This window comes from Balaenoptera physalus (genome assembly GCF_965194825.1).
Source record: "Balaenoptera physalus genome assembly, chromosome: 14".
NCBI lineage: Eukaryota > Metazoa > Chordata > Mammalia > Artiodactyla > Balaenopteridae > Balaenoptera > Balaenoptera physalus.
In genome coordinates this window covers 87,896,955-87,919,373 of record NC_138893.1, presented here as the reverse complement: position 1 = coordinate 87,919,373, position 22,419 = coordinate 87,896,955, and the positions used below count along the sequence as shown (strand labels likewise).

The following is a 22,419-nucleotide window of genomic DNA, read 5'->3' as shown; positions in this document are numbered from 1 at the left end:
CCAATCAAACAGAATGATTCGAAATTTCTACAGATTATAGAAAACTCTAGAGCTGGGCTATGCAATAGTGGTAGCCACTAGCCACATGTGGCTACTGAGTACATGAAATGTGGAAAGTCCAAAATTGAGATGTGCTGTGAGTGTAAGATACACCCTGGATTTCAAACACTTAGTATTTTTTTTAAAAGGATGTAAAATACTGAAATGTTGAAGTGATAAATTTTAAATATATTGGTTTAAATAAAATATTTTAAAACAATTTCATCTGTTTCTTTTTATACTTTTTTAATGTGGTTAGGTTACCAGAAAATTTTAAATTACATATGTGGCTCACATCATATTTTTATTTAAAAGAGCTGCTCTAAAATTAAATTTGCTTTTTTTTTGGCCGCAAGGCTTGTGGGATCTTAGTTCCCTGATCAGGGATCGAACCCTGACCCCCACAGTGAAAGCACCGAGTCCTAACCACTGGACCACCAGGGAATTCCCTAAAATGAAAATTTTAATAGGAGGATTAGGACCTCATTAAATTCAGTTTACCAAAGAATACTATGGGAGATAAAATGAAAGCTCTAGACTACTAGTGAGATCACAGTCCTATCTCCCTACTTACTATACACATTACATTTCCTAAAGAAATTGAACAATGACAAATGAACTTACAGGCACTTTTCAAATTCTGGAAGAACAGTTCCTAACTGCATTCGCCGACGTGTTACATCAAATGGGTAGCTAAAAAAAGAAAAAGAAGGACTTAAAAATGATTTTTAGTTTTCTACTCAGCAATTATTGAATACAAAGCCCTATGTATGCTAGGAAATAATGTGTTCCTATTCTCTTACTGTTTTGTCTAATCTGGGAGTCAGGATATAGGCATATGAATAAAATCAAATAACAATACAGAGGTCTCCTTGCCTTTGCCTAAGTGGTTCCCTTGGGTTAAATGATTCTTCTCTTTCATCACCCAATATCAAGTTCTATTTATTCCCCCAAACCAAATTAAATGCCACTTCCTGAGGAAATAGACGGGGTGCTTTCCATTGTTGTAACCCTAAGACAGGGTTTCTTAACTTTGGCACTATTGCCATTTTGGGTTGGATAATTCTTAGTTGTGGGAGCTGTCCTGGGCATTGTAGGGTGTTTAGGTAAATCCCTGGCTTCTACCCACTAGATGCCAGTAGCACACCCCCAGTTGTAACAACCAAAAATGTCTCCAGACATTAATAAACGTCCGCTAGCGGCGAAACCACCCCAGTTAAGAACCACTACCCTTAGAGTATTCAGCAAGTGCCCCTGTATACAGTAGGCCAACAAAAAAATTCTCCTTAAGGGCTAAAATTAACAATACAGATAATTGCATTTAGAGGATAGAGAAAATTCTATGTGAAAAGATTGCCTCATTCTGCAGCTATGTATGGTGACGAATGTTAACTAGACTTATTGTCATGGTCATTTTACCATATATACAAATATCAAATCATTATGTTATATAATATAATATAATATTGTACATTAATTATACCTCAATTTAAAAAAAATTTTAAAGATTGCCTAAAATGAAATATACAAAAGTAATCTCTTAGGAGTGGGACCCCAGGTGATTTTTTTTTTAATTACTTTTTTGGGGCTAATGTTGACTGCTTATGTTAGGTCCTGTGCTAAGCAATTTATGTACGTTATCTCATTCCATCTTTACAACAATTGTGTGAAGTAGGTACTGTTATCCCAATATTAAGATAAGAAAATTGAGTCTTAGAGACATTTTCCATGTCATAAAGCTGCTTTCTACTTCCCTATTCAAAGCTCTTGTTTATACACATATATACACATACACACATATGTATATATACATACATATATATAATATATACCTAAGTGATATGACGAAAATAATTATATACTTTTATATACATTTAAATTTACTATGAAATAATTATAATAAAAAAACCACCCATGTACCAACCAAACAGCTTAAGAAATAACATTACTAATAGATGAAGAGCTCTATGCATCTAAGCAGCATCTCCATGAATTACCTTTTTTTTTCTTTGGCCCTGCCTCACGGCTTGCAGGATCTTACCTCCCCAACCAGGGATCCAACACATGCCCCCTGCAGTGAAAGTGCGGGGTCCTAACCACTGGACCACCAGGGAATTCCCCTCCATGAATTATCTTTTTTCAAATTTTTAAAATATTTATTTATTTATTTTTGGCTGTGTTGGGTCTTCGTTGCTGCACGCGGGCTTTCTCTAGTTGCAGTGAGTGGGGGCTACTCTTCGTTGTGGTATATACGTGCTTCTCATTGTGGTGGCTTCTCTTGTTGTGGAGCATGGGCTCTAGGCGCGTGGGCTTCAGTAGCTGTGGCACGTGGGCTCAGTAGTTGTGGCGCACGGGCTTAGTTGCTCTGCAGCATGTGGGATCTTCCCGGACCAGGGCTCGAACCCGTGTCCCCTGCATTGGCAGGCGGATTCTTAACCACTGCGCCACCAGGGAAGTCCTGAATTATCTTTTAATGGGAGGTAGAGAGAGGAAAAAACTTTATGGGGAATAAAGGGACCAAAACCCCAACCTGAAGGATTCAGTTTCCAAGCAGGAAAAGATGTGTCTGGGTGGAAGGAATTGATTAATAAAGAGAAAGTAAGAAGACGAAGTACAAGGATCAGAACTAGGGAAATAACAATGGGAAAGAAAGAAAATAACATTCTAGGTAATGTTTTTAAGCAAAAACATGACAAAAATATTTGGATATGTACAATGTGAAAAATGATCTCAAGGTATTATCAGGACTAGAAGATTAATGGTGATCAGTAACAAATAGGAAAGTTGGGGGCCGAGGACAGACACGAAAAAGAAGACAGGAAAGCAGTATATGAATTACAGAGCTTGAACTGAGGACAGAAGTCCAGGTAGAAACATCCAAGAGCTTGCTAGAGAAGTAATGAGAGTGAGCAATGAAGATTTAAATAGAATTAGTTATCTGTACAGAGGTGACCATTGAAACCACAAAGATAGGTCAGCTATTCTGGATGTTTACGGGAAGAGCAGAGGCCCAAAGTCTGGCTAGGCCTTAAAAAAATCAGCACAGATAGGTAGGAGGAGGAAGACATGAATCAGCGAGATATCTGAAAAGGGAAAGTTGCCGCAAGTAAGAGTTCGCATGTCACAACTAAAGATCCCACATGCAGCACCAAAGATCCCGTGTGCCGCAACTAAGACCCAGCGCAGCCAAATAAATAAATAAATATTAAAAACAAAAAAGAGTCAGTGGGTGTAGAATATAGCTTATGAAAGTGGAAAAGGGAAGACAGATTTTAAAGATCTAAATTGGAAGTAAATAATAAAGAAAAGGGGCAGTAAAACCAAGAAGAGAATCAGAATAGCTAGAGGTGATCATGTCTCTGCAAATGAACAAGGTTCCGCAGCCATGTTTCTAAAAGTAAACTACACATCTTTTTTTTGTTTTAATATTTATTGATTTATTTGGCTGTGTCAGGTCTTAGTTGCGGCATGCGGGATCACTGTTGCCGCGTGCGGGATCTTTTAGTTGTGGCATTCGGAATCTTTAGTTGCAGCATGCGAACTCTTAGTTGCGGCATGTGGGATCTAGTTCCCAAACCAGGGATTGAACCCGGGCCCCCTGCATTGGGAGCACGGAGTCTTAGGCACTGGACCACCAGGGAAGTCCCTACACCTTTTTTCCTTTACTTTCAGTCTAGTATGATCTGCTCCCACACACAAGTATACTGAATCTGTCTTCACAAAAGTAATCCTTCATTGTGAAATCCGATGAATACCTTACTTTTCATTACCTATCTTACTTTGAATTTTCTTTTTCCATTGGATACTCTTTTTTGAGCCTTTGTGACACTACTATTTCCTGTTGTCTTCCTGTTTTTCAGGATACTCCTCAGTCACAGAGAGCTTCCCTTCTTCCTGTTCCTGAAAAGTTCCTGCTTCTTAGTATTCCAGCCTTTTTTAATCTCATCTATCCAATCTCTCTTGGTCTACAGAAATTCTCTAAAGCCAACTTTCCAATTACACTTTCCACCTAATTTATCTATGTCCCTAATACACTTATATTAATATAAAACTCCCTTGCATTGCTACTGTCTTAATAAGAGTATAGGCTCCTTGGGACTTCCCTGGTGGCACAGCGGTTGAGAATCCGCCTGCCAATGCGGGGACACGGGTTCAAGCCCTGGTCTGGAAAGATCCCACATGCCGCGGAGCAACTAAGCCAGTGAGCCACAGCTACTGAGCCAGCACTCTAGAGCCTGTGCGCCACAACTACTGAAGCCCGTGCACCAAAACTACTGAAGCCCACGCACCACAACTACTGAAGCCTGCGAGCCTAGTGCCTGTGCTCCGCAACAAGAGAAGCCACCACAATGAGAAGCCCCCGCACCGCAACAAAGAGTAGCCCCGACTCGCTGCAACTAGAGAAAGCCTGCACGCAGCAACGAAGACCCAAGGCAGCCAAAAAAAAAAAAAAAAAAAAAAAAGAGTATAGGCTTCTTGAGGCGATACTTTTGTTTTTCCTTCAGTGAAACTCCCAATGCCTAGCATACTGACTGGCACAAAGTAGGTCTTCAAGATTTACTGCAAGAGAAGTTGTACCTACACACACACACACACACACACACACACACACACACACACACTAAATGGCTCAAATTTCAGAAAACTCATACAGGCAAATTCATGAGGAAATATGGATGAAAACTATAGTGTTTCTTTCTAGCTTTCTTTTTCCTTTCTTTCTTTTAAAATCCACAGAAATTGAGTAGGTTCAAACTAATTTGGTCAATTTGGCACGAAGTTATTTATAATATGCTTAAAGTGCAGGCACGTTGGAAAAAACGTATTAAATTAATATTTATATTTTGCAAGGGATCCTGTGTTTTAATAATCTATTAGAAAAAATAAGACAACTAACCAATGCTAAAAATCAGTATTAGATAAATGTAATTTGATTTAATTAATTTGATGAAGAAACTTACGATATTGTCTGTGCTATTGCTCCAGCAACACCACCACAAAGTAAGTTTATGTGAGTTTTCAAAACTAAGACATTAGGATTGTCTGATGAAGGTCTGCCAAGAAGGGTAGGAGCATGGGAAAGCCCAACACTCTTTAAGGTACCAAAAGTAAAAAATGAAACACCTGAAAAACAAAATATAAATTCACCACGATGCTTAACAGAATGTGCGCTGTGAGAAGACACCATTCTTACATAATAACCAATTAACTCAAGGGACTAACTATGCATTTCCTGATTTCCAATGTTTGGCTTAATCTAAGATAAAAAGATTTAATTAATGTTTACAAATAACCTAAAGATAACAAAATTACCACCTATAAAAATTATACATTGGTTTTTCACACACTAACATAATGTTCAGTTAACTGAATAAAGGTAGTAGTTGAGTATAATGCCACCTTATACATGAATAGAATTGAACAGTTTTCCAAGGTTTTACATAAGTAAAAGTTAAATTAATGATTAGTAATCTTAAGTAAATGTGACATATTTACAATAACAATGATGGTGATAATGTAAGGTAGAAGCAAGAAATTCAAAAGTGATAAAGCACTGTTATTTCAATTCAGTGTCTAACGTTGTCTTCGAGGAAGAGTTATGACAATGAGAGACTCACCAGACACATGGAATCTAATGAATATTGAATTAAGTTATTGATAATGTGCAGTTGGTGCTGGCTGAATATTTACACGATTTTATAATAAAAGGATTAAAGTCATACATTAAAAAAATTAACAGAACTCAAGTATACCTATCAACTAAACATTACTCAAGACATCTTGATATCTACTGAATTTTTAAAACATATTGAAAAAGATACTTGATTCTTAAAAACAAGTAAGCACTAACAAAAATTCAGTCTAGGATAACACCTCAATATATGCATTTATTCTTTATATAAAATTCTTATGATCTTATAGTATTTTACAATGATGCTATACAACTTTAGAATATTCATAAACTTTTTTTTAAAGAAGTGGTTTTTATTTTTTAATTTTTAATTTTATTTTTATTTATTTATTTTTGGTTGCATTGGGTCTTCGTCGTTGCACGTGGGCCTTCTCTAGATGCAGCGAGTGGGGGCTACTCTTTGTCGTGGTGCGCAGGCTTCTCATCGCGCTGGCTTCTCCTGTTGCGGAGCACGGGCTCTAGGCACGCGGGCCTCAGCAGTTGTGGCACATGGGCTAAGTAGTTGTGGCTCGCGGGCTCTAGAGCACAGGCTCAGTAGTTGTGGCACACGGGCTTAGCTGCTCCATGGCATGTGGGATCCTCCCAGAGCAGGGCTCAAACCCGTGTCCCCTGTATTGGCAGGCAGATTCCCAACCACTGAGCCACCAGGGAAGTCCCCATACACTTTTATATATGGGAAATCTATTCTATAGACTTAAATACAGAAATCTTAACCACAGGAAAAGCTCACAACAAGGAAATTCATAGCAAATTAAACATAAGTAGAAAAAAAATAGAAATACCTTAATTATGCGGAATGGTATTCACTGAAATATGACACAATTAATAAAAATGTGAATAGTATTCAGAAATTTGAAAACCATTTGGGAAATGGGAAAAAATTAAGAAACATAATTATATACATACTATAACTATGTAAAAAATGTATTTCAAAAACAAAACTAAAAACAAACAAAAAAAATTAGAAAGAGAAAAAAATATAGTAAAAAAACTAAAGAGTTCTGATTCCAGCATAATGGCAGTCTAGGTATTCTGAGGAACTTTGTCATTGCAGAGCAACTATATCCATTGCTGGGCTTACAAAAAGGAAGAGAAGGTTTCCAAGAATCCCTAGCAGCACCACCTTCCAAAAATATAATATGAGGCCCACTTGGGAATTGTGGCCCATAGAGAGGTGGAGTGACTCTACATTTTGATGGCAATAGCAGCCAAGCCATTGAGACAGATCCTGCCATTGGGCCTACAGAAGATGAAATCACTGGGTCAGAAACTCAGAGGTTAAAATCAAGTAATGGACTCATAATTAAAGACCACTCAAAAAAAGCCACAAGAAATAAAACAAACAAGAAACTAACTAAATAAATAAAGACCATCGAGCATAGGAGGAAGCAAATAAACTTATATATTTATAAAATATTTGGGGGGGGGGGTAAGGATTCAGAAAAATAAGCAAACAAGAAAGGAATAAAAAGAAACGTAAAAAGAAAAACAGGGCTTCCCTGGTGGTACAGTGGTTAAGAATCCACCTGCCAATGCAGGGGACACGGGTTCGAGCCCTGGTCCTGGAAGATCCCACACGCTGCGGAGCAGCTAAGCCTGTGCACCACAACTACTGAGCCTGCGCTCTAGAGCCCGTGAGCCACAACTACTGAGCCTGCGTGCCACAACTACTGAAGCCTGTGCGCCTAGAGCCCGTGCTCCACAACAAAAGAAGCCACCGCAATGAGAAGCCTGCACACTGCGAGGAAGAGTAGCCCCCGCTTGCCCCAACTAGAGAAAGCCTGCGTGTAGCAACGAAGGCCCAGTGCAGCCAAAAATAAATAAATAAAACAAATAAATTTATTAAAAAGAATATAAAAAAGAAAAACAAGTGGAAATCAATAGCAAGGTAAAGAAACAAGTCCAAATATATCAATAATCACAATAACCATTAAGTATACTAACCGGCAATTAAAAGATTTTACTGACCAGATTAAAGAAATACCCAGCTATATATATATAATGATTATAAAATAAATACCTAAAACAAAAACATGACAAAGTAGAAAATGAAAGGATGAAAAAAGATATCCCAGGCAAATATTAACTTGGATCTGGGCAAAAAAAAATTATGAATGGGGGGAATTTGAACAATGACAATATACTAGATGATATTAAGAAAGTTTCATAATGGTAAGACAAATACCATATCACTTATATGTGGAATCTAAAATATGACACAAATGAACCTATCTATGAAACAGAAACAGAATCTTGGACATAGAGAACAGACTGGTGGTTGCCAAGGGGGAGGGGGCTGGGGGAGGGATGGAGCGGGAGGTTGGGGTGAGCAGATGTAAGCTTTTATATATAGAATGGATAAACAAGGTCCTACTGTCTAGCACAGAGAACTATATTCAATATCCTGTGATAAACCACAATGGAAAAGAATATATATATAAAAAAAAAGAATGTTGGGCTTCCCTAGTGGCACAGTGGTTAAGGGTCCGCCTGCCAATGCAGGGGACACGGGTTCGAGCTCTGGTCCAGGAAGATCCCACATGCCGCGGAGCAACTAAGCCCAGGCGCCACAACTACTGAGCCTGCACTCTAGAGCCTGCGAGCCTCAACTACTGAAGCCCGTGCGCCTAGAGCCCGTGCTCTGTAACAAGAGAAGCCACCACAATGAGAAGCCCACGCACCGCAACGAAGAGTAGCCCCTGCTCACCGCAACTAGAGAAATCCACATGCAGCAATGAAGACCCAACGCAGCCAAAAATAAATAAATAAAATAAATAAATTTATAAAATCAGTAACGAGCCAAAATGCCAAGTATCATCACTTTTATTGACTGCTGCACTGTAGGTCCTTAGCTGGTACAGTAAGATAAGAAAAAAATAAATAGACAAATAAGGATTTGAACAGAAGTAAGAAAAATGATGTTATCTGCACAGGATGTAATGGTCCACACAGAAAATCCAAAGCATTTACAAGTAACATGGTAGCTGGCTATCATATCAACAAGTAGAATAATGGCTAGCTATAAAATCATATAAAAATTAAATCAAGCAATAAACTGAAAATGTAATTTTCTAAAAGACACAACAAATCTTATAAGGTGTCTATGAATATATCTAACAAAAATGTCCAAGATCTGTATGCAATTTCATTCAGAATTCCAACAAGGATTTTTGTGCAACATCAAAAAATGATTCTAAAATGCACATGGAATAGCAAAATATCTACAGTCCTTACATTCCTGAAAAAAAGGAGCAAGGGACTTGTCCTACCAAATATAAAGACTTACTATAAAACTGCATTCTATTATTGTTTTAAGAAGTAGCACTACAGATCACTGGGGAAAGGAGAAATTAATCAATGACTATCTTTAGGGAGGAAAAAAAGTAATTCTGGACAGATTAGGGGCTTAAATATAAAATGCTAAACTTTAAAATCATTCCTACAAGAAAATGAAAAACCAAGATTTTGCCAAATTTAAAACATACCTGCATATGGAGCCATTCCTAATATAGTAGGCATCAAGCCTCTGTAAAATCCAAGGAAACCACCTTCCTTTTGAGTGAAGAAAAATTAGAAGTGAAATTACACTGGGCTCATTATGATAAATGCAAAAGAACAAAAGCATACATTATACAGGAAAAATTATTCTGGACCCACATTGAAACACAGATGTGTTTTCACAATTATGATTAGTATCAGTAATTATAAGTAAAACAATAACTTTCAAAACAATGACATTCAAAACATTTGCCTAAATATAAAAGGACATGTTATAGACAAGAAAAGTAAAAATGAAATACCTTTGCATAAATTGTTTTGAATGCATGAATAATTCCCGTATAAGTGTGTTCCCCTTTCACCTGGAATGCTAGGCGTACTCTAACCATATCAAGAGGGTAAGTACAGATAACTGCTGTCATACCTGAAAAGAAAGCAGAAACTTAAATGTATAAGAATCATACATTATGTATATATATATATATATATATATATATATATATATATATATATATATATATATATATATATATACCTTTCCTATCATTAGTAATGCTCTCAAGTTATACAGTAATGATGAAAACTCAATGAAATCAAAGGTAATATTACTGACAGAATTATATCATAATATTATCAGCTGAAAAACTTGTAAGTAAAAGGGTCAGTTTGTAAAATCTTTTCAAGTTCTTCCCACTGTGAAGTTATAATGTTAGCACCAAAATAGTACAGTGTTAGTGGATCATGTTAGTATTTTTTAAATTCTATTACGTGTCTATTCACAGGTAAGATACAGAAAAGAAAAACTGACTATCTCCAAGGCACTAGGCAGGATATTTGACTTTTTCCTTATTTTCTCTAATCCTAAAATGGAGAGATGCTTAACCTACCTAAGGAATTCTTTTAAAAATAAAATAAAGGCATTTTTTAAAAAAATTCAAAGCATGGTCACTATTTTCTTTTTAAAATTTAGGTAAGGGTAATTCCCTGGTGGTCCAGTGGTTAGGACTCCGTGCTCTCACTGTCAAGGGCCTGGGTTCAATCCCTGGTCGGGGAACTAAGATCCTGCCAGCAGAGCAGCTAGGCCAAAAAAAAAACAAAACATACAAGAATTCTGAAAAATAAATAAATAAATAAATAAAATTTACATAAATTTGTTACAGACTAAACATAATAAAAATATAAATGTCCAAGGTCATAGAAACAATTTATTTTAGGAATAAAATCTCCTGATAAACACATTTAGCATTAAGTTCTAGATTTTCATCAATATATGATTTCAAATTCCATAAACTATCCAGGTGATTTTTTTTAAAAAAATATTTATTTATTTATTTACTTATTTTTGGCTGCGTTGGGTATTCGTTGCTGCGTGCGGGCTTTCTCCAGTTGCGGTGAGCGGGGACTACTCTTTGTTGCGGTGCACGGGCTTCTCATTGTGGTGGCTTCTCTTGTTGCAGAGCGTGGGCTCTAGGCGCCTGGGCTTCAGTAGTTGTGGCACATGGGCTCACTAGTTGTGGCTCGTGGGCTCTAGTGCACAGGCTCAGTAGTTGTGGCGCCTGGGCTTAGTTGCTCTGCAGCATGGGGGATCTTCCCGGACCAGGGCTCAAACCCGTGTCCCCTGCACTGGCAGGTGGATTCTCAACCACTGAGCCACCAGGGAAGTCTCCCAGCTGAATTTTTATTTGTATCTTTTTTACTGAGGTATAATTATGTATCAGTTATGTTTTTTTTTGTTTTTTTTTTTTATCAGTTATGTTTAAAATTAAAAATAATCTTCTATTTTTGTAAAGTACAAAAGAAATAAATGCTCAAGGTAAAAAAATTAGAAAATATAGACAATCAAAAATTTTTAAATATATATATTCATCCTCCAGTAATAACCACCTAAATATATAATATTACAAACCTTTTATCCAGGGGCATTTACACACATCTAAACACATACATACATTTAAAACATGACAATGTGTTTCCCTGGTGGCACAATGGTTAAGAATCCACCTGCCAATGCAGGGGACACTGGTTTGAGCCCTGGTCCAGGAAGATCCCACTTGCTGCAGAGCAACTAAGCCCGTGCACCACAACTACTGAGCCTGCGCTCTTGAGCCCGTGAGCCGAACTGCTGAACCTGTGTGCCACAACTACTGAGGCCCGCATGCCTAGAGTCCATGCTCTGCAACAACAGAAGCCACCACAATGAGAAGCCTGCACACCACAATGAAGAGTAGCCCCCGCTCGCCGCAACCAGAGAAAAGCCCGCGTGCAGCAACGAAGACCCAACGCAGCCAAAATTAAAATAAATAAAATAAAATAAATTTATTAAAAAAAACTCCACAATAATGGTGTAATTCTATTTCATAGTCAATTTTTCCTGCTTTACGTTATATTGTGAACATCTTTCTACATGAGAAAAACATTACCTGGATGTACTATAATTTATTTAAACAATCCTCTTAGACATTTAGGTTGTCTCCATTATTTGCTACATGATATTGTAATAGTAAACAGTGCTTTGATGAATGTCCTTATAACTAAATATTTCATTATGGATAAATTCCTAAAATAGAATTATTAGGACAATGCATAAGGCTTTTAATAGAAATTGCCTTCCAGAATGATTGTGCTGATTTATAATGTCATCCGTTAGAATATAAGTCCTATTCCTCTAACTTATCAGAAGTATTAGATAATTATTAGACAAGTAGAATATTCAATTATTAGATAATTTTTCCAACACTGGATGGGCAAAAAAACACTCTGTGTTATTTTGGTTTCTCATATGACATTCTTTTTCTTTTTTTTTTTTTGGGGGGGGCAGTTTTATAACTTTCTTTGACAATCAGTGGTCAGTTCCTTTCCACATCAACTGTGTAGATTTCTGAAAGTGGTGACAGATTTTTGAAAGTGGTTACCTCCTTGGTACATAGGTAACCAACATATAGAGCTTGTTTGGTGATCTTCATCATCATCATGTTTTCTGGACAACCGCACACAGATATGGTAGGGGATATTCCTCATATCTTTGGCCCAGACAGCTTTGTTAGGCATAGTGTCAATGAGCACATTGGGAGTTCTCATCTCCTTGCTGGCCAATTTCTGGATCTCTTTGAGTACCTGAGGGGCACACTCTTGAAGTCCACTCCAGGGATGTGCTTGTGAATGTTAATGGTGTATTCCCTGGTCACGACCTGGTTGGTGAGCAGATAGACACTTCGTCTCACCACCCTTCTTTGCAGGAGCCATCCTGCCAGGCCCAGGTTGGAAAGGAAGAGCTTGAGGTATTGTCATGACTTTCTTTTTCTCTGTAGGCTTTTAACATGATAATTTCATCTTTTTATTAGTCTTACCAAATGAAAATATAATTTTTTTTGCCACAACTTTGGCCTACAATAGCATACTAGTCATATAAAAGTGGCAATTTAAGTGATTTCTGTATTCTTAACCTAATTTAACTTCTTAGTTTTAATTTCTTTTGACATTGTATTATTATTACTATCATTATTATTATTATTATTATTATTTTGGCTGTACCACATGGCTTGTGGGATCTTAGTTCCCTCTCCAGGGATTGAACCTGTGCCCCCTGCAGTGGAAGCACAGAGTCCTAACCACTGGACTGCCAAGGAATACCCAGTGTTAAATTTTTAGTATTTGTTTAATATTATTTAAATAGACCTGAGATACCTTACCCCATTTACTGAGCAAATGCTACTGTAACTTGCATCCATTTTTATTAGCCCAAACCTAAATCTATACTAATTTTCAGAGCTTCTGCCACTCTCCCAAAAATCTAAATCAGTTCGCCACTCCTTATACATGGATTAGAAAACAATGTTCTTTATGTTATTATCTAGGTATCTCTCATGACATCTCTACCTGGGTGATTATAACATTATCTCTGAGCTAAAAATCTACACAGCTAATATACTGTTAATACTTTTTTTTTTTTTTTTAAAGATTTATTTATTGACTCATTGATTGCTATGTTGGGTCTTCGTTTCTGTGCTAGGGCTTTCTCTAGTTGTGGCAGGCGGGGGTCACTCTTCATTGCGGTGTGCGGGCCTCTCACTATCGCGGCCTCTCTTGTTGCGGAGCACAGGCTCCAGACGTGCAGGCTCAGTAGTTGTGGCTCACGGGCCTAGTTGCTCCGCGGCATGTGGGATCTTCCCAGACCAGGGCTCGAACCCGTGTCCCCTGCATTGGCAGGCAGATTCTCAACCACTGCGCCACCAGGGAAGCCCACTGTTAATACTTTAATGCAAACACATGCAACCCTTCGTTCTCTTTTTCCCCCCTTAGTTCTGTCTTGAGAATGACGAAGACTCAATTCCTTTAGACAATGAGCAGAAAGTCAGTTTGAATATGTTTAATTTTAAAAGCAAGCAATACTTTGTATCAAGATTAGCCTAATGGTACTCAGAACAGGTTAGACTCATAGAAGAAATGCTGATTTACGATTAACTTATCTGTGATTTAGCTGTAAGTGATATTTTAAACCTTCCTTTTTTTAGTTTGCACATAACAATAAAGACTGTCTACTATGTGCCAAGCACACCATACCAGGCACTTTACAAACACCACCTCTAATCCTCACATACCAAATACCACCAACAATCCTACAAGGTAGAAAATTGAGGCTCAAAGCAGTTATGTGAGTTGACCAAATTCACAGTTTCTGTATCACAGAGTAGAATTTGAGACTAAGTTTTCTGGCTCATATCACAACATATATTGCCTTCCCTGTAATCTTCTTTTCTCAAACATTTAATTAGTACTTTCTAAACTTAAATTTTTAGTTCAGAAATTCCATCAGTTCAGTGATTAGAAATGTCAGTCCCTCATTTCAACCAATTTGATTTTGAGCTGCTCATCTGAGCCATTTGTTTTCAAGCTATTCATTTTCAAACTATTTAACTTGTTTTTTATCTATTGGTATTCAAACCAGCCATGTCTGGCAGCCAAGGCAGTGACTCTTCTAAATGGCCTCTTTGAAGCTGAATCTAAACTAATACAGTACAAATGTGATGTTCCTAAGACAAGGTTTGGCAATAATATCACATTTAAGTCACAGCAAATACCTTATTATCCAGATATTTATAAAACTACATATTTCGCAGCTTGGTTTAATTTTTTGCAGCTTGTGCTAAATATTTTGCAAGGGAAAATTTTACAAAATAAAATGAGGAGAGATTATCTATAAACTAGTTCCATGTTCATTGAAAATGGTTCATATTAAGGAGTTTAACAAATATAGAAAAGAATAAAAAGGCTGACCATTTTAAGGCTTGATCATCCTGACACAATTTGGTTGAACATCAGATTTTGCAAGGATTTGCCCAGATCATCACTATTCATTTTATTTCTTTATGCTTCTGTAAATTTTTACAACTCCCATATTTTTTTTCTACTCCCTATCTGGATCACTTTCGTCTTGCCTCTCCTATTTGTTCTCCCTGACTCCATTTATTTCTTCTTTCCTTCTCACATGCTCCAAGCCTTCTCATTGTCTTCTTACTGGTTTCAAGTGGTTTAACATGAAATAACTGAATTAACAAAGTGATTAAAACGGTAAATTGGTAGAAAATGAGGACATCCAGAAATTCCTAAAGGTAAAGGAGGCATTAGTTTAAAATCTGTAAGACCATGAGTCAGGCTGAGGAACTGGCATAACCTAATTGTACATCAGAGAATGGTAAAAATAATGCCAATGATTACTACAACGCTAAACTGATGATCTAGTTTTACAATTTTTCGGCCAGTTTACGTCACCATGTTTTTATATGGTATATTTCTTTTGAATTTGAGCAATCTAATCTTCCTAAAGAAAAACAAAACCTTTTAACCAGGATGTTTAAAACTTACAAAGTTTTTTGTTGTTGCTGTTGTTCACTATTTCTAAAAGCAACTCAGTGATTTAAATGTAACTTTAATCTTTAGAATTTAGCAAGAAGATTTTTAATAATTTTGTACTCTGATAAATCTTGAAAACTCCTTAAGATTTTAAATGTTTATTTATCCTTGGAATAAGTGGGAGGTGAGAACTATTCTTCTGATAGTCATATTTTACCCTTCACTCTAAGTATAAAATTATGAAGCCCTCTATAGGCTGGATTTAGACTTTCAGAAGCCGTAAAAGTCTAAAAGCCCTAAATACAGAAAAGATTATGACATCTTATATTGTTCAAACGAAAAACAATACTGCACTGTAAAGTAAGTTTGGGGATATCCAACTAAGTTTTTTTTTTAAACATTTATTTATTTATTTGGCTGCGCTAGGTCTTAGTTGCAGCACGCGGGATCTTTTAGTTGCAGCATGTGGGTTCTTTAGTTGCAGCATGTGGGATCTAGTTCCCTGACCAGGAATCAAACCCGGGCCCCCTGCATTGAGAGCGCAGAGTTTTAGCCACTGGACCACCAGGGAAGTCCCTCCAACTAAGTTCTGATTCACTTCATGATGACTCTGTCAATGCTTTTTAAAACTACCACATCATTAAGTTCCTTTTTCTCCACACTCTCTCCAGAATTTATTATTTGTAGACTTTTTGATAATAGCCATTCTGACTGGTGTGAGGTGACACCTCATTGGGGTTTTGATTTGCATTTCTCTAATAATTAGCGATGTTCAGCATCTTTTCATTTGCCTGTTGGCCATCTGGATATCTTCTTTGGAGAAATGTCTATTTAGGTCTTCTGCCCATTTTTTTTTTTTTTTAATTATTAGCATCTTTAATTATTTATTTATTTATTTATTTATTTATTTATTTATTTGACTGTGTTGGGTCTTCGTTTCTGTGCGAGGGCTTCCTCTAGTTGCAGCAAGCAGGGGCCACTCTTCATCACGGTGCGCGGGCCTCTCAGTATCGTGGCCTCTCTTGTTGCGGAGCACAGGCTCCAGACGCGCAGGCTCAGTAGTTGTGGCTCACGGGCCCAGTCGCTCCGAGGCATGTGGGATCTTCCCGGACCAGGGCTCGAACCCGTGTCCCCTGCATTAGCAGGCAGATTCTCAACCACTGCACCACCAGGGAAGCCCTGCCCATTTTTTGATTGGGTTGTTCGTTTTCTGAGGAATAAGGAATTCAAGTGGCTGGCTCAAGAAATGTAACAGGCCGCTGGCATGGAAGGTTTAATAACATTCCCCCATACTTATGGAGGACCTCAGATCTTTCAGAATGTTTTCACAGAATTCTCTACTCTGACCCTCAGAACAACTAAGAAAGAAAGAGAGTTGGGCAATCATAAGTTCTACTTTAACAAATGGATAAATGAATTATGGAAGGCTCAGATGACCTGCCCATAGTCAAAGGACATGTATGTAATGGAGGCCAGCCACGATCCCAGGCAGTAAGTGTTCTGTCCATTTGACCTCCCAGCCTTAGGCCCAGCTCTAAACTAGAGTAGACCAGAAACGGCCACAAGCAGAACTCAGCTCATTGCTTCTGGTTTCTGACAACTTCCTTCTTTTTCCTCTTCTCTATCCTGTCACTCTTAGTTTCATAGGAACTGGCAGATCAAGATTTATTTCAAACAAGTGAAACATACAGAAAGAAAGGAGAAGGCCTTCCTTAAATATACAAACCTTGATTCTCAGTCTCTAGTTTTTCCTTTTTGAATGACTGAGATTCAACATGTACTGGATTGTAGTTGTAGGATGAGGGAAAAGGTTGAAGTTCAAAAAAGCTTTAAAATAAGCTCTGTTGAAATGATCATGAAAAACATACCATTTTTAATTTTGGCAAATATAAAATTTCCAAACTTATGTTCAAAGACCACCAAAGGTACAGAAGCAAAGATACCAGATATAAATAAAATTAAGCAGAACATTTATTTCAACTGTTTAAAATCATAAAAGCAAAATGTAAATTATAATTACTTAAACATGATAATAAAAAGAGACATATTGGTTAATGGAAGCACTAGTCTTATCTACAATAGCTAGAAGTTTTTAAAACTCTTTTCTTTAAAAATTAAAATTTATACTTGAAGTTCCTTTGGTTTATTATTATTTTCTAGTGTATATTGAAACCTTGATGTTAACATGTCTTTCATTTCAGAAATATGAAGCTAAAAGCACCATTTGAACATGCTAGTCAAGAAATAATCAAGTGCACGAAAAGGAAATAATACAAAGTCTTTAGGATTTTACTCATATTCATAATCCTACTTCATCTTTCCTACAACCCTAAAAGAAAAAATTTGACCTGTCACTTATAAAATCAAATTTAAGAGACAAAAAAATTTTAAAGTGATGTAAGAAATCATAAATTTTAAGATTTGGAAACTTTACTAAAATTTTCCTTCTGTAAAATGAGAGATAATCATAGCACTTTCCTCACAGTATCTTTCTGTGACCTACATGTCAAGTACTCAAAGATTACATGGCAAGTGCTCAGGTCTGTGAAGGGTACAAAACAAGTGAACAATACATGCTAGCTAATGTTACTCACCAGCACTGCCATGCCAGTGTAAAATACTAAAATATTTCTATAGCAGTTGACAAATAGCTGTTGCTCCAGCTTCCAAGATCTCCCGCATCATGACTCTGGTAGCCTCTCCCTCAACCATAGCTCCCACCACCACCACATACCGTCTCCTGATCCAGCCATGAAAAAGTTAGTTGGAGGCTTTCGGAGCCTGTCCTATTTGTTATTACCTCTACGGTTGGTTTGCTAAATATTTTAGATACTATTCCTGGTTATTTTTAATACTTATTGATCTTGGGTCAGTCTGCCAGAAGTCAAAAAGAGTTAAATAAACATTGCATAAGGCAAAACCATGGATAAGGTAGGTCAGGTTGGACATTATAAATCTAGGTCCAAAAAAATCAACTGAAATCCTACAAACCTTGTGATAACCACATAGTTAAGATTTTGATATACCACCTTCCAATGGTCTTATTTCCATTAGCAGAAATAAAAACTGTTAACATGTTGGTTTATAACCTTGCAGATGTTTTTTTAATGAATATTTACATATGTATTTACTTTTTAAAAACCAAAATATGATATAGCATATTAAACATTCTCTCTTGTAACTTCCTTTCTTTCTACATATGATGTAAACATCCTTCTCTGTCAATAAATACAATTCTACAAATGTACAAAAAAAATCTAGTACTGGAAGTATAGAATTCTGACATGGATTTTTTTTACCACTCTTCTATTGCTACATACTTAAATTACCTTTTGGTGTGAGAAACAAAAAAACAATGAAAATCTAACATAAAAAAAAATCAATATAAAAAAAAGTTTTAGTGGAAAACATGAATAAATGTTTTTATCTTAGAATGGGGAAGGCATTTCTCAACACAATTCAAAAAATTTTGAAGCCACAGAGGAAAAGACTAACCCATCTGGCTATGTAATACTTCTATATGGGGGGGGAACTTTTGGATGATTTTTCCAAAAAAATCACAAATAAGGTTAAAAGACAAATCTAGAACTGGGAAATAAAATAATAGCAATATTTGACAGAAAAAAAAATAATGTCTTAATCCCCAAACTCATAAAAATGAATATTTAAAGAATAGAAACAATTCAAGGCTGAAAGTAAGAAATACAAATGGTCAATAAACATTTGAAAAGCTGATCAACCTTACTCATAATTAATTGCCAAATACTAAAAATTTAATAAGGCCCAGTGTTGATATGGTATGTAGGGGAAAGGGCTACTGAAAGCATTATGGAGATCAGTTGTTTGGAAAGGTTTATCAAAAATTAAATACACATATCCTCTGATAAAGTAATTTCCCTTCTGAAAATTATTCTACAGATATATTCACACAAGTACAATGTGTTATTTGCAAAACAAAAATTTTAAATATCCCAAACGTCAATCAATAGGGGACTGAGTAAATAAATAATGGGCCATTTTTACCTTAGAATATAACACAGTTCTTCACAAAATTAAGAAAGATCTATGTACTGATACAGAAGAGAGTTCTAAGATAACTATAAAATTTCTAATCCTATAGAATAGTATTGGAAAAATGCACACGTAAGGGCTTCCCTGGTGGCGCAGTGGTTGAGAATCTGCCTGCCAATGCAGGGCACACGGGTTCGAGCCCTGGTCTGGGAAGATCCCACATGCCACGGAGCAACTGGGCCCGTGAGCCACAATTACTGAGCCTGCGCGTCTGGAGCCTGTGCTCCGCAACAAGAGAGGCCGCGATAGTGAGAGGCCCGCACACCGCGATGAAGAGTGGCCCCCGCTTGCCACAACTAGAGAAAGCCCTCGCACAGAAACGAAGACCCAACACAGCCATAAATAAATAAATAAATAAATAAATAATTAAAAAGAATTAAATCTTAAAAAAAAAAGCACACGTAAGAAACTGCTAATAGTGATTGCTTCTAGGGAGCAGAACTATTTTCATTGTATAGGAATATGTATTACTATAGTCATTATAATTTTTTAAAATTTTTTGAAAGAAAAAAATAAACATTTCCAGAAGGAGAACTGTCAAAGGGAACGTATGATTTTCACATAGCTGTAAGTTTAGACTCCTCCTTACATCTCCTACTGTAAAACACTCTGAGTTGGGATATTAATGATTTCTTGCATAATTGAGCATAGGAAGATAACAAATGTGTGCCACTTAATCAATGTCACACATATTACCTAAAGCAAATTAAGTATTTTAATAGAAAATTAATTTGCAGAAATAAAATATACCCACGCCTGTATAGCACAGGGAACTACATTCAGTATCCTGTGATAAACCATAATGGAAAAGAATATAAAAAAAAGAATGTCTCTATGTGTATAACTGAGTCACTTTGCTGTACAGCAGAGATGGCACAACATTGTGAATCAACTCTACTTCAGTTAAAAACAAAAAATTACCCACTCCTCTTACCTGCCATGGACCCAGCCATTAATCTGTGTACATGACCAGAAACTCCCAGTTTTGTAGTAATTAACTAGAAACCAAAAACATCAAATTATGCACTTTTACAGAAGCAATCTTGCCAAATATACTATATTACACATTGATGACCACAAATACTTAAAGTGTGAATGGGAGTAGTAGGAATAAAATGCTACTATAGACAGTGAAGTCTTGATACTGCTTACTTTTCATTTTAAGATACCCTATGATAATTTTAAAAAAATTATTCTTAAGATACCCTATGAAATTTAATTCATTAAACTCCTTTCTGTGTTAAGATGTTTGAGAGAATAAACTTTCAGTCACCCAGAAAAGAGAAACTTAGTATGATGGGAAAAGCTGTTAACTTACAGCATTACTCAAAAACAGACTTTCACAATATGGTCTCACTAGTTTATTTAATAAGAAAATCCAAAGTTGCAATGTTCCTCTCCTACAACTGAGACACAAAAAGCATATCAAAAAGCTATTAATATTTTATGGATTTATTATTAGCTACTTGAAGGATACTTTGGCTCTTCTTCATAAGTATGAACATAAACAATTTACTCAAAAATGACTAACAATCCTGGAACAGATAACTCCAAAACCAAGTTATATTTAAAAACTTAAACTATCACAAGCCTTAGTCTTTCAAAAAGGCATTACTTTATCCATTCATCCAAAGTAACTTTAAAGGTCAAAGCAAATGCCTTGTCAATTAAGTACGATATTCAAAGACACAAAAGAGGAAAACAAGATAAAGGTTCAAGTACCGTTTTATAATGCTCAAATGCCATAAACTGGATTGCACCATAAGGAAAAATTCGAATCATCATTGCACCATTCCCTTTATACAATCCAAGGTATCCCTCCTTTTGGGGAACAGCACGCAATGCAGAAAATACTCCTATTTTTAAAAAGATTTTTAGAAGAAAAATACTATTAAAACAGAGAAAACTACCTAAATTCAAATTTTCATGACAATCACAGATAAAGATTACTATGCCATCATTCATGATATAATTTTGCTTGAGGAATTACATGAATAGTAATTTCTGTATAACAGTTAAAGCTACTTAAAATACATCATATGTCCAAATTATGTAAATATTCCTCATGTAAAAATATAAAACATACTATAGCAAGAACAGCTACGAATTATAGTAAATTATATTTATAATTACTGTAAATTATATTAATCCCTAGCAACCTAAAAGAATATTAATAGAAATATATTCAACATCCAGATAATGCACTGCGGATGAGTATCTGGAAGGACGAAGGAAGGTTTCCCAGACTGACCCAGATACCTGTGTGGTTTGTTTATGAAAGAAGCTGCTAAATAAAAGAAACAAATAAAAAACCTACCGATTAAAAAACTATTTAAATTGGGGGGCAAATTTTCATTAGTAGTATACTTTAATTAGGAATACAGATAAACAAAGGCCTGAGTTCTGATCCGATATACTGATATATTTATTATTCTAATAATGTCAATCACTAATCCTATTTGCAGTACAGACTTCTACATTCCATTATTAAACTATTTAAATTCCAATATTAAACTATTTAAATTCAGGTTCCTTTCCAAATTTTTCAAACAAAAATTAGATCAAACATGAAAGTAAATCACTGGGCTCATTTCAAAGTTTAGAATTCAAGTAACCTTTTGATCCCTTCGCAGAAATTAAAACTGTAGGTACTTACTAACATCTAAGAAAAGATATACTCTAAAAGCATTTTTAATAAGCAGATATCTAAGTGGACTAATAATGTATTAAAAAGAATTCTATTTGGGGAGTTCCCTGGTGGCCTAGTAATTAGGATTCCAGGCTTTCACTGCTGTGGTCCGGGGTCAATCCCTGGTCGGGGAACTGAGATGTCGCAAGCCATGTGGCGCGGCCAGGGGGAAAAAAAAAAAAAATAGAATTCTACTCTCTCTCTATATATATATATACACATACAGCTATATGTATAATATAATGTTCTTCCAAAATACATGAATAATACAACTAAATATATTCACCCCTCCCTAAAAAAATTCTATCAAAGACATCCTCTTGCTGGAAGAGAAGACTAATGATAAGCCCAGTTTAATTTTATTCAAATGTGTTTGTAATAATTTAAGGGTAATCAAACTTAGAACAGTGGCCACCTAGCAGGAACAGGAAGGCTGACGATGAGAGAGAGTACAGAGGAGGTTTCAACTGTACTGATGATGTTTATTTCTGAAGTTCTGTGCAGCTCCACATATGTTTATTATATTATTCTCTAAAACTCTTTGATTGTTACAAATATTTAAAGAGAAATCATTAGTAGA

General features: G+C 36.1%; 1 protein-coding gene and 1 pseudogene across 7 annotated transcripts in view; both read right to left on the bottom strand.

The window, feature by feature from the left end:
* The window catches only part of SLC25A16 (solute carrier family 25 member 16), a 47,268-nt gene that overhangs the window by 15,644 nt on the left and 9,205 nt on the right, over positions 1–22,419 (bottom strand). For 4 of the 6 annotated variants that reach the window (XR_014253321.1, XM_082424583.1, XM_082424581.1 and 1 more), the window contains exons 3-8: positions 20,873–21,006; positions 20,085–20,148; positions 9,532–9,653; positions 9,217–9,283; positions 5,001–5,163; positions 664–732 (exon numbers count right to left, since the gene is read on the bottom strand). Coding sequence is in view for 5 of the 6 variants with exons in the window: in XM_082424583.1 (XP_082280709.1) it covers positions 664–732; positions 5,001–5,163; positions 9,217–9,283; positions 9,532–9,653; positions 20,085–20,148; positions 20,873–21,006 (619 nt within the window). In the remaining variant the exon portion in view is untranslated. Of the gene's footprint in view, positions 1–663; positions 733–5,000; positions 5,164–9,216; positions 9,284–9,531; positions 9,654–20,084; positions 20,149–20,872; positions 21,007–22,419 lie in introns of those variants that run through there. The other 2 variants (XM_082424580.1, XM_082424579.1) reach the window with 2 other exon arrangements.
* On the bottom strand, positions 12,015–20,915 carry LOC309642704 (large ribosomal subunit protein eL31 pseudogene; annotated as a pseudogene). The gene is made up of 3 exons (XR_014268612.1): positions 20,873–20,915; positions 20,085–20,148; positions 12,015–14,832 (listed from the first exon to the last, which is right to left on the bottom strand). The product of XR_014268612.1 is annotated as a large ribosomal subunit protein eL31 pseudogene (transcript).